We start from the raw sequence: 12,573 nt of genomic DNA, 5'->3' as shown, positions 1-12,573 counted from the left end.
TCTGTACTTCCGATTTCTCCCAATATTGGGACAATAATGGGACAATAATGGGAAAACAAAGTAACTTTTACTTTTTTGAAAAACTTAGATATTTTCTTGTAATTTTAAAAAGAAATGTTTTACTTTACTAGTATTACTATTAGTAGTAACTTGGGTTACTTGTAATGCATTACCCCCAACACTGCTTAAAGGGGGGGTGAAATGCTCGTTTTCACTCAATATCCTGTTAATTTTGAGTACCTATAGAGTAGTACTGCATCCTTCATAACTCCAAAAAGTTTTTAGTTTTATTATATTCATAAGAGAAATATAGTCTGTACCGCAAGACAACCCTGCACAGATTACCAAAGAAAAAACAGCATTAAGGGACCAGTGGATGGAGTTTATTTTTAAAGAGCATCGACGGAGTTGTGCAAGTGTTTGTGTTTGATCCCTGCATTTCGAAGATGCTTGTTTTACAAACAAGGCCCAGTTTGACGCCGGATTTGCACATCGTTTATTTCTTAAGGATGATGCAATCCCAACGAAAAAGGGTCACGATCGTGTGTTGGAACCGCAGGCGGTGAGTAAAACTGCTTAAACACGTCCTGCTGTAGTCGTTGTAGTCTTGATAAATTTCAGCCTCTGGATCTGATTCTGGATCATAAATAAACGGCTGAATCTGACTGTTAGCCATGGTTTGTTTTGGATGATGTTTTTTTCCTCACGGTAATGTCACAAACGCTCTCAACGCAAAAGCCTACTCGTGCTCGTGATTCTTTAGCTCCGCCCACACGCCACGCCTCCAGCCGCTCGTGTTTTTCTGGGAAAAAAGGGTACAGACTATCTTTCTCTTATAAATATAATAAAACTAAAGACTTTTTGGAGTTATGAAGGATGCAGTACTACTCTATAGGTACTCAAGATTAACAGGATATTGAGTGAAAACGAGCATTTCACCCCCCCTTTAAGATGTTTAGCATTACTGTATACTGAAGAATAATTGCTTTGGTAAAGACAAACCTAATAATCATTCATCTCTTTAGGATATGCTTATTCTTGAATAGCGACAAAGAAGAGGCAAAATAAGAAACCAGGCCAACAAAAACAAAGTTAAAAGAATATAATTTAATCTTCCCCCGGGGCTTGAGTAATCACAACAGTAAGAGTCATTAATAAGTATTTCACATCGAGGAGTTATAACCACAGTGTGTGTGTGTGTGTGTGTGTGTGTGTGTGTGTGTCATCGTACTGGAGGTTTGTGCATGAGCGAGCTAAAGGTCTCCGAAACACCCAACAACAGAAAATTAATGAAAAAGACACACTTCAAATTATGTTTTTACAGAGTTATCTGTCATGATTTAACTGAGAACCAAGTACAAACTGAAGCATGTCAGAACGAGAAGGAAGCAGGAACGGACAGAGGGAAAAACTTCAGACATTCACCCCAAGCCCTCTGGCTTTAAGGAGACACATCCCGGCTCTCATGCGTGTACCAACACATTCGTTCATTCTTTTGAGGCCTAAACAAGAGTGAGCACCGAACAAGCAAGTGCATGAGAGTCGTGAGATACTTTAAAATACAGTAGATATTACCAGCCAGACCTCCTGGCAGGACCCGAATGGCAGTAAACTGAATATCAGTTATCAATTTGTACATTTCGAGGTAAAATTCTTCTCATGTAGTCACAGAGATGAGCATTTATGTCCCGTTCATGCTTGATTCTCACACAGACCCTCTTGTTCTGCCGGATCCGGTTCATTTCCCTGTGGCAAAGCCATCCTCTTGAAGAAGCCAACCTGGTGGGACAACAGTGTTGTAATGTATATTATTACAACAAAGCATTTTACTTTGTCAGAATTACAGTGTGTTAGTACAGTTGCAATTCTAAATGCTAAAACAAAGAGCTCGTTCTGTACCTTCCATAGGATCACTGTAACTAGAGCCAAAAGGAGGAGGCCGCCAATGACACTTCCTATGATTATACCAATAGGAATATCTCCAGTCGCTCCTTCTTTACTCACTGTAATTTTTATCTGCAGCAGAGTCAGGAAAAAGTAGATAAAGCATATTACCACACCCATTATATATATGTACACACTCAGTAGGGTTGTTCCAATAAATGAAAGTATTGTGTATCGACAATAGCCAGACATATTGCCTGTTGCTATTTACTAGTCAAGTAAATAATAAAAAAAAGAGGAAAAGTAAATACTTAAATAAAGGAGCATTATAATATTGTGTATTGGCTTAAATATTTAAATATTAGTTGTATTTCAAACACACACACACACACACACACACATATATATTTATTTATATTTATATAAATTTAAAGGAAACCTATTTGACTTTGTGGTATGTTACACAAGTAAACTTAATTAAAGACATTGAACTACTTAATTCCAAACTTCCGCTTCTCGAGTATGTCATTTTAAGAATGTTTAGGCTTTTTATGGGAAAACACAACAAAAGTGCTTAAAACGAGCATACTGGACAAAAAACAACTTCCCCCGTTAGTTCTTCTGATGAACAGAAGAGCTATCTTCTTCAACTAACAAAACGAAACCAGCCAAGCACAGAAAATCATCTAGGCCAAGCTGATTTGAGTTATTTCGGCAGGGTTGATCATCTTAAAAACAACTGAAAGACGGGGATGAACTGACCTGTTGCTGTTTGTGTGCGATGACTATGAGATCAGGCTGAGATGTGTGTACCTCAGAGCTTCCAGCCACTAAAACTGTCTGAAAATCAGCCTGGAAGCAGATACAGAGTGGAATAAAGCATCTGCTCAGGACAGATAACAGAAGTAGATAGGGCTCAAGCAGCTCAACACTCACAAAGGCAAATGTGCCATTCCAGATCCTAGTGGTGATGTTTACGAAGTAACTGGTCTTCACCTCCAGATCTTTGAGGACACAAGTCATGGTTTCACATTTTGCCGCCTTACAATCCTGGAAATGAAAAAAAAAAAAAAAAACCTGTATTTTACACTACCATTTAAAATAGTGCGTGGGGTTGGTACGCTTTTTTTATGTTTATTAAACAAACATCTCTCCAGCTCACCCAGGATGCATTTATTTGATCAAAAATATGAAAAGACAATAATATTGTGAAATATTATTATAATTTCAAATGTGATTATTTTTCAAAATGTAATTTTTTTTTGCATAATTTCTCCCGTTTTCAGTGTCACCAGCCTGATTTCACAACATTATGTACATATTTTACGAGGTGGATAATTTGTATGAATTTGTATGACCTCATTCGTACAAATTCATACCATTTGTGCTAAATCGTACATATTATACGACATGAACAATTAATATGAATTTAAGATATGAGATAGCGTTGGTGTCACATGATCCTTTAGAAATCATTCTAGTATACTGATGGGCTGCTCAAAAAACATTTATTATTATAATATTTAAAACCCAGAATGCCTATATTACAGCATGTATAATTTATCATAAACACATACTGACCAGTTCTGCTGTCCCTCTGAAGCTCTCTTTAGTGAAGCGGGCCGTGTGTGTTTTCTCTCTGATCTTTAGTGGGTCGATCAGACGGCTGCTGTCACACTGCACATTTACAACCTACTCAGCAGAAACACAGATTAAATGTTCGGGTTTTTCATCCCAGTCTGGTAGTTACAGTATAAATCCTTATGGAGTGAAATACTTTTATTTGTAAAGAAATTGATTTCCTAATACATTTTAATAGAGCATTATTTATTCTCACAGGTGCCGTTTGGACTGAAGTCACATATAATAAAGGATTTGCAGCTTTGGTGCTGGTGGGCAGCAAGACGGTCAGACGAGCCTGGTTGATTGGGAAAGTTCCTGTTGAAACCTGCAGAAAGACATGCTTCAAATAACTATCGCATAGTTCACATTGCTAACTCTAGAGGGAACTCAGGACTTATTAGTTTAATGGGAAATATAGTGTTGTTTTTACTAACTCGTAATGCAATGTTGAATTCTGGGCCGATGTCTTCGAAACCTGACACAGTATGTTTGACTTGATCCTCAGGACCAATCCCGCAAAAATCCAAGTTTAAGTTTCTAGAAAATTATGGAACTACAATTTTTACATCACATAAATGTTTGAGCCTTTTTCTGTGTGATAGAGGTCAAGGTTAATATACAATATAATATATATAGTATATATATTAAGTCTGCATAATCATACATTTCTTATTATTATCAATGATGAAAACAGTGATGAAAACTAAAAACAAAACTGAAGATGGGAGTAATGATGCTAAAATTTAGCTTGAAAACACAATAATAAATGACATAAATATATTGCTATAGAAAACTGTTATTTTAAATTGTAATAATAATAAATATAAATCACAATATTACAATGTTACTGTATTTTTAATCAAATAAATGTAGTCCTGGTGAATAGAAGAGACTTCTTACATAAAATCGTAATTATTTCAAGCGTTTGACCACTTCACAAGCAGATACAGGTTTAACAGAGCATTACTTTGACCTCTGACCTGGTGAGGATGATTTCAGCATTGTACTGGACTGGGATGAAGAGAGAGACCTTGTTATCAGATGTCACTTCCTCCTCGCTGTCACTGGAAACGGTTATGTGTAGGGTTATTTACAGCTGAAACCAAACAGTTGCACAAAAGCTGGAAGAGAACTGTGTTAACAACAAGTACTTTTACCTTTGCACTTCAAAGTTCACAACAGCCTGTTTCTCTAGGTGATTTAAGTTGAAGTCATAGTGGATCTCAAATGTTACCTGATGATGAGGCAAAATGACATTATTGAAGAAAACGAAAAGTGTGTATGGTCTCATACACACACACACACACACAGATGCTTTTCTCTTACCATCTGGCCAGGTGTCAGGGTCGGGTATCCAACTCTGCAGTCGAGTGAGCCTGCTTTTGAACTGCATTTCACCTCAGTGTTGTCTGCCTGCACACACAACAAGAAGATTCACAGAGACAACTTCTCGTACACAAACCAGAGCAGACTTATGCCAGAACACGAAACGGTGGGCGTACAGGTGGTGTGAAAGAGGCGTAGAACAGGTTCCTGGAGAAGTTCGCAGACACTCTTGTGTTGTACGCATTTTCCTTCATGTTCCTTACTGTCACGATGAAGGACAGTCTTCTTCTGTCAGGACTGACTAGAAGTGAAGATGAGCTGCAAAACACAATAAAAGCTTTTTACATTTCAGGATTCTGGATCTTTTAATACACCTAGCCCTGCAGCTAGTCCTTGAGTGTTTTGAGTTGACTCGCAGCCATTTCGAGCACAAAATAGTTTACGACATGCTTTTTTGGAGCGTAATTTTTTTTTAAACCTTAGTAATTCGTAAATGACTAAATCTGGCCTTCTATTTTCTAATTATTTGATGTAGTGTTTATTTTTTTAAATATTTATTTCATTTTTACATTTTTATTAGAATTATATAGAATGTATTATATATATATATATATATATATATATATATATATATATATATATATATATAAATAATGATTAATCGTGATTATTTAATACATACACAGGAATGTATATTTTTTAGAAAAATATGTTAAGTTTATTTATTAAATATATTTATATATAATATAAATTATATGAATAATAATATTAAATAATATGAATAGAAATGTATATTTGTAAATAGGTTTAAATATTTTCATATATATGTATGAAGTTTTTAAATTTATTTTTATTAAAATTTTTGTTTCAATAATTTAGGGACTTCAACTTATTTCAGTTAGTTGGTAAGGCAACATTTCAAATTTTTGCTTTTGTTTTCAAGTTTAAATTTTCATATCATATTTACATTCATAGAAGTTTTACCGTTTTACATTTGACTTTACTTGTGTGTGTGTGTGTTTGTGTGAAGGTTACCTAGATACATTAACAGCTTTCACAGTAAGCTTCAGGTCACAAGAGCATTTGTCATCAGAGCCACAGTCCTTTACAAAAGGGATCTGCGCAAACAGGAATACATTTGAAACAAACTTTGAAATGACGGAAACTGATGCTCTTAACTAAATTCAGAGGGGATCTTACGAAAAATTCCCACGCTTTAGGCTGAAATGCATCCAGGACAGGCCCTTTCTCTGGATTCTGTGGACTGATGTCGACTCGCATAGCAACTGGACTGAGAAAATCAGGGGTCTCCTGTTAAACAATAAAAGCAACGGTGTAAAATGATCAGTCAAGCAATTTTAAATGAAATGAAGCTATACCACAGAGTATTGTTGTTTTGAACAGCATGAGGCTTGTAGCAAGTGGCAAAAACTCACCTGCACATACACATAATGATAAACACAGATTTCTTTGTCAGAGACACTGAGAGATTTCTGGATCAGACGCTCTGAGTTGTCAAACTGGGCTCTTGATGTGTCTCTAGATAACTGCAGGCCAGCGTCAAGAGTCAGGTTGTACTTGATATCTAAACAAAAGTGTAATACCATTCACTTTCATGGAGATTTCTGGGGCATTTAACATATATGAGATACAAAACACATGAGAGACGACTTTACCTATTTTAACCGCGACCATGGGTCTGAACGTTGATCTGAAACAGACTTTGGCACTAACACATGACACCATCCTTCCTCCAAACATGCAAGGTTTACTCAGAATGCTGATCTTCTCGGGGCTGAAGGAGACCGTTGCTGTGACAGCTGCAACTGTCCTTGACCTGAGATCACAGATACTGTATGAGCATCACGCTTTCATTATGATTTTATAGATCTTAAACAACCAGACGGAGATCCTCACCAGAGCTGCACTGCGTTCCCAGCCGCTCCGACTGAAACATCAGGGATCAAGTCACCGTTCATATCACCACGACTATCTAAAGAGCGTCCAAAGAAACGAAACGCTGGGCCCAGTGTAGATCCAAGTATTTTCTGCAGAAAATAAGAAGAGAGACAATTTTACAGCCTTTACAGTATACAGTAGATATATATATAATTATTAGAGTGCTTTCTCTACCTGTGAGCTCTGTTTTCTGATGGTTTTTCTGTCTCCATAGAAGATGTAAATGGCACCTTGGCCATTGCCTTCTAGCGGAGCACCAACCACAACGTCGCTGAAGCCGTCCAGGTTTAGATCGGGGACAGCAGTGATGGCCGTCCCAAACCGAGCATTGTCCGATGCGGAGGGTCCCTCTAACCTCCCCTGGTTGCTCAAGATGCCCTGAGAACAACATGAGGCAATCTTTTTTAACACGAGAACCTGTTTTGAATTAAGATGAGTTTTATGGGCAGTAAATGTTTCACCGTGGTAATGGTGTAGAGGTAGACTCTTCCTGTTTCAGATTTCTCCTCGCTCATGTACATCGGCGCTCCGACCAGCAGCAGATCCGTCACACCGTCAGTGTCCACATCGACAGGACAGAGAACGCTGCCGAAATAAGAGCCGATCTGCAAACCACACACCACACTGATCTAACACAGGACTTGAGTGTGTAACGCAGCTAAAAGAAACTAAAGATCCCAGACAGACGAGTACCTGATCTCCTCTCTGTGAATCTTTGATGACCGGTTGATTCTGGCTGTTCATACTGTAAACTACAACCTGTCCTCTGTGAACGGCACGAGGAGCACCGGCCACATAAAACTCAGACGAGCCGTCAAATACAGACGCCACAGAGTATCCTGAACACAAGACAGCAGAAAATGCATTTTTGAATCAAAAATGCAGGATGTTACACTACCATTCAACAAATTTAGCATATACTCCTTTTTGAAAGGAGTATATACTCGGCAAGGCTATATTTTTTGTATATAAAAATACAGTAAAACACTAATATAGTTAAATATTATTGTAATTTAAAATAACTATTTTCTATGTGGATATATTTTAAAAGGAAATGTATTTGTGTGAAGGTAAAGCTGTGTTTTTGGCATCATTACTCCAGTCTTCAGTGTCACACGATCTTTCAGAAATCATAATAATTTACTGATTTGATGCTCATTGTTTAAAACAGTCGTGCTGCTTCATATTTTTGTGGAAACTGTGATTTCCATTTTTCATTAGGATTGTTTGATGAATAAAAAAAAGCTTTTATTTGACCAGCATTTACTTGAAACAATGAACTAATATTCATGATCAGTTTAATGCATCCTTGCTGAATCAAAGTGTTATTTAATTTAAAAATAAAATCTTACTGAGCCCAAACTTTTGGACAGTATCATGGATATGAAAAAAGACCTCTATATTTCCTTTCGTTCATTCAGAATACATTAAAGTTCATTTTCTGGCTGGCTCACCAAGTAAAGAACTGTGGTTTCTGTCATCCAGGATTTTCTCGAAAGCATTTTTGAGTAAAATGTGTGATTTCCCAGCTGTGTGATGGACGACGGTCCCGCTCCATCCATACGCTCCGACAGCACCCAGCATGATCACACCCTGTGGGATAAAATACCACCCTGTCATGCCTTCAATTCTTCTGAATCAGTATGGCACATTAGAAATCAGTTTGATTACAATCAGATATGTTGAAAGATCACCTTCTTATTAGTCTGATGTGCACTGAATCCAACTTGGGACATCTCCAGTTGAAATTCCTGACCTTGACTGGTGCCTCAAATCAAACAAGACAAAATATTTGAATGCTTATCCTAATTCAAAACTGTTTTTTAAGATAAAAAGGTTGACACCGGATGAACAAATTCATTATTAATTTGGCATATGTGAATGATTTACCTTCAATGTTAAAGATCCTGTCCCCCAGCGTTCCTGCGATATAGATCAGCGCTTGCTCTGATGACACATTGAACATGTAGTTCTCTGTTGGAGTGCTAGCGATCAACTCAATCTCCTCGATGAATTTTTGAATATTGGCACTTTCCTTTAGAATCTGAATAAATTCATAGAAGACAGTTAATTCAAAAATGATGTTTGTCTCTTTAAAGAAATAAAGCCCGTAAAATTAGGCACTTTAGTATAAAATTTTAAACAATTAATAATTTGGTAGTTAATTAAAATAAAATAGTTTATGTTCTGTAATGAATCTCACTACTAATTGTATTTCACACAAATTGAGCATCGCGTTAGTTCAGTCAGGCCACGTTAGTCATGCTTGCATCAGCTGACAGTCAGCTGTTCATGATTGAATGTTCTCTCATTTCAACTTGTATGGTAGATCAAAATGCATTATCGTATTGTATCTTGTTGACGTAATGCTTCTTTTTCATGTTGATCTCTCTCACTCACAGCAATGCCAAAGCGAATGATGCCATCTTTGTTGCATCTCTCAATGACTTCTGGACCTTTATCACCATCAGCAGATTCTCCATCTGTAACCACCACCAACACCTTAGTGGCACCGGGACGGCCACCATTTTCTGGAAGGAAAGCTGTCTGTCTGAAATACAAACAATGTTTTATTTCCCCCCACAAATAATAAAGAAAAAAATAAGAAATAAATATAAATAAAAAATACCTGGCTTGGTCAAGTGCTTCAAAGGTGTTGGTATCATATCCAACTATTCGATTAATACCAGAAGCTTCTGAAAGAACTTTGTCTCTATTTTGGTCAGAACTAAAATAATAATTAAAGGTCAATTCCTCTGAATACTGCATTATACTGACCTAAAAAATAAACAGAATCTCAATTAAGTCATATCATATAAATCAAAGAAAAAATCAGTTCACAATAAGGTTAATAACAGTACTTACTCGAGTTTTATCTGGGCCGATATCGAGATTTTCCAGAAGCTTAATGAGAAAGTTTATAACATCAGGCCATGGATATATACTGCTTGATGCATCCAAAACAATGGCAACATCTATTGGCCCACCACAAGCTGAAAGAGAAATTCAGATTAAGAATCACTCACTTACTCTATTCAATATTTTGTACATTTCTGACCGTACAAATTAAGATGTACTTTGAATGGCAGGAGAGAAGGATGACTGGGGAGTAAACTGTGGGCTCACTTCAGCACAGACTCCAGGGTAAAAATACTGACTGCCACAGCGCTGAGCCCACAGAGGACCACACGTCTGAAACACAAACATGCCATCAGCTTTCTACAGTTTACTCCATTATGTTGAGCAATGTTTTTAAAAAGGAGAAAGATCCGGCTCCCTGATGGGGACACTACTGTGTCTACACTTTTACTACACTTCTACTACAGCATACCATCAACATGTCAGGTTTAGCCATTGGAGTGAGAGTCAGGCCCAAACTCATGTTGACACTGATGCTCTGAACACCGTCTATGCTGATAGAGTCTGTCAAGACACAGATATATTTCCATGACAAGTAGGAAAAATATGATAATTCTGATTTATTGGACTTTAAAGGGCTTAAAAAGTATTTTGGTGTCAGATAGGTTTAAAAAATCTTGATGTACCATGTCCAAAAGCCCATGTTCATACCACAATACTTTTTGTAAGTGCATGATTATTTAAAATAAAGAGACATTTACCTGCAAGGTTTAGTTTCTGGCAAGGGAGTGTTCTGGAAGCACTGATGTCACACTTATAGATATCTCCTTTTCTATTCTGAGGGTATCCACTCCAGGGAGAACCCACCAGAAGCCTGAGCAAAAATATCCATTTGTCTATGCAATCAAACTCATTATTCATGCAAATGACTTAATTTTTAAATGTGCTTATGATATGTTTCCCTATACTTGGGGTATATTTCAACCAAAAATGAAATCTTCAGGCAATTCAAGATGTAGATGAGTTTGTTTCTGCATCAGAATAGATTTGGAGAAATTTAGCATTACATCTTGCTGACCAATGGATCCTCTGCAGAGAATGGGTGCCTTCAGATAATTTGTTTACGACAACCATGCTGCTTTTCACTTCAAAAGAGGTTAACTGATGGAGTGGTGTAAATCACTTGTGGATTATTGTGATGTTTTTATCAGCTGTTTGGACTCTCATTCTGACGGCACCCATTCACTGCAGAACATCCACTGGTGAACAAGTGATGTAATGATACATTTCTCCAAATCTGTTCACATGAAGAAACAAACTCATCTACATCTTGGATGACCTGAACATGAGTGCACTGTTGTTTTTAGTGGGGAATGTTCCTTTAAGATTGGTAGAGTGCCAAATAGTTTTCCCGTGGAATAAAAGTTGACTGGTATTCTGGACAAGAATTAGTCATTAACAAAGCTGTCTCAAGTCCCCCACTGTAATCCATGAGTGAACCGTGACTCATAGCACCAGTCCAACACTTTTCAAAAATAGACTTTAGATCCACAATGCATTTTTTTACATTTTTAATCATGTGGTGTGTGACATATCTTACCATTTTCCTTGATCATTGCTTATCTGTTGTACAGTGTAGCCAAACTCTTCTACCACAAGACCTGAGAAGATCTTAGCCCCTGCCGTTCCCACATTGAAACCCTGAGTTTGAGCAATACAGAAACCTGCGAGGAGAAGTTTGACATTCTCAGCTCTGATTTTAGACACAGTATATTTAATACGGTTCTAGTTCTACAAAAAACTTTTTTTCCATGAGACATCTGACATTGGTAAGCCTTTTTTTATGACCAGCAGTATCTCGGCATATTTCAAACAATACTGATAAGATGAAATGAGAACCCAACCCTTTCTAAACTTTACACCAAACACACCTTTACTACAAACTATGACATCTTCACTAAACTATGATCCACAGATTTATCTGCATCAACACAGATTTATCATTTACAAATGTGTTTTTATAGTATAGATTCCAAGGGTGAGTGAGAAAATGAAACATGATAAATACATAAAATCAATGTTTGTTTTCATACAGAAAAATATTTAAATAAAATAAATAATAAAATTATAAAAGCAAAATTTGTTAAATTAATAGTTTAAATCGAAATTTTTCAATTTGCCAAAGATTTGTGGGTTAAAACAATAAAGAAATGTTATGGGCAGGAAAATAATAATATTTCAGCATACAGTATTTTGTCCTAAAGTACAGTTGTACAATACATACAATTTAAAAAGTACTTTTTTCAGTTGCTCTTGTTTAAGCAGGTTAAGACATTTTTACAGACAGTTTACTAAGTATATAAAACAGTTTCATTATAGATCATTACCACAAAATCTTCATTTGTTGCAGCTTTAATATTAACGTGTCTGTCCATCCAAATGTAAAAGTAATGAAAACTATGAAGATTAATAACTTGTAAGCATCATTTAGTAAGCAAAACAAGTACTTACCCTGCAATAATATCAGTAGTATCACAACTTTTTCCACTTTGTCCATTGCTGGAGATATGGTTAAGAAAGAGTAGATAGTGATGTCTCCAGTCCTGCTGTAACTGTTAATAATGAAACAACCTAAACTATTCCCATCGCTCAGAGGATATGATGTCATAGCAGCGCTCCGGTAGATTTGCATCATACTTTCATGTTGACATTATGCAACACTGACCAATGACCAAATAAGGAACATGTAGTTTTTGAATGATCGTGAACGGGCGTCACACCTTTTATTCTACACTTAGTAAGTTTCCAAATAAAAAAAGTGATTGATAGAAATAGCAGATTATAGACCACGGATAAGCTAAAAAGGACACAGTTTAGTCATGGACACAATTTAGACATGAATTCATAATATTTTCCTGCGTT

The 12,573-nt window shown here is 36.6% G+C and overlaps 1 protein-coding gene across 1 annotated transcript; it reads right to left on the bottom strand.

Moving 5' to 3' along the window:
- Window positions 1-1,087: 1,087 nt before the first annotated feature.
- Window positions 1,088-12,313, bottom strand: LOC113110379 (integrin alpha-2). Its single transcript, XM_026274555.1, has 30 exons — window positions 12,163-12,313; window positions 11,252-11,375; window positions 10,413-10,525; window positions 10,124-10,215; window positions 9,870-9,984; window positions 9,658-9,785; window positions 9,422-9,570; window positions 9,193-9,343; window positions 8,683-8,836; window positions 8,487-8,560; window positions 8,247-8,385; window positions 7,486-7,631; window positions 7,254-7,397; window positions 6,967-7,170; window positions 6,751-6,881; window positions 6,510-6,670; window positions 6,270-6,418; window positions 6,034-6,144; window positions 5,869-5,951; window positions 5,010-5,151; window positions 4,834-4,920; window positions 4,665-4,741; window positions 4,488-4,571; window positions 3,942-4,044; window positions 3,722-3,832; window positions 3,466-3,576; window positions 2,821-2,934; window positions 2,647-2,736; window positions 1,900-2,016; window positions 1,088-1,779 (listed from the first exon to the last, which is right to left on the bottom strand). The coding sequence occupies exons 1-30, from the start codon at window positions 12,206-12,208 to the stop codon at window positions 1,693-1,695; spliced, it is 3,537 nt and encodes a 1,178-aa protein (XP_026130340.1). The 5' UTR covers window positions 12,209-12,313; the 3' UTR covers window positions 1,088-1,692.
- Window positions 12,314-12,573: the final 260 nt, after the last annotated feature.

This window comes from Carassius auratus, chromosome 10 (assembly GCF_003368295.1).
Source record: "Carassius auratus strain Wakin chromosome 10, ASM336829v1, whole genome shotgun sequence".
NCBI lineage: Eukaryota > Metazoa > Chordata > Actinopteri > Cypriniformes > Cyprinidae > Carassius > Carassius auratus.
This window is presented reverse-complemented; position numbering and strand designations above follow the sequence as displayed.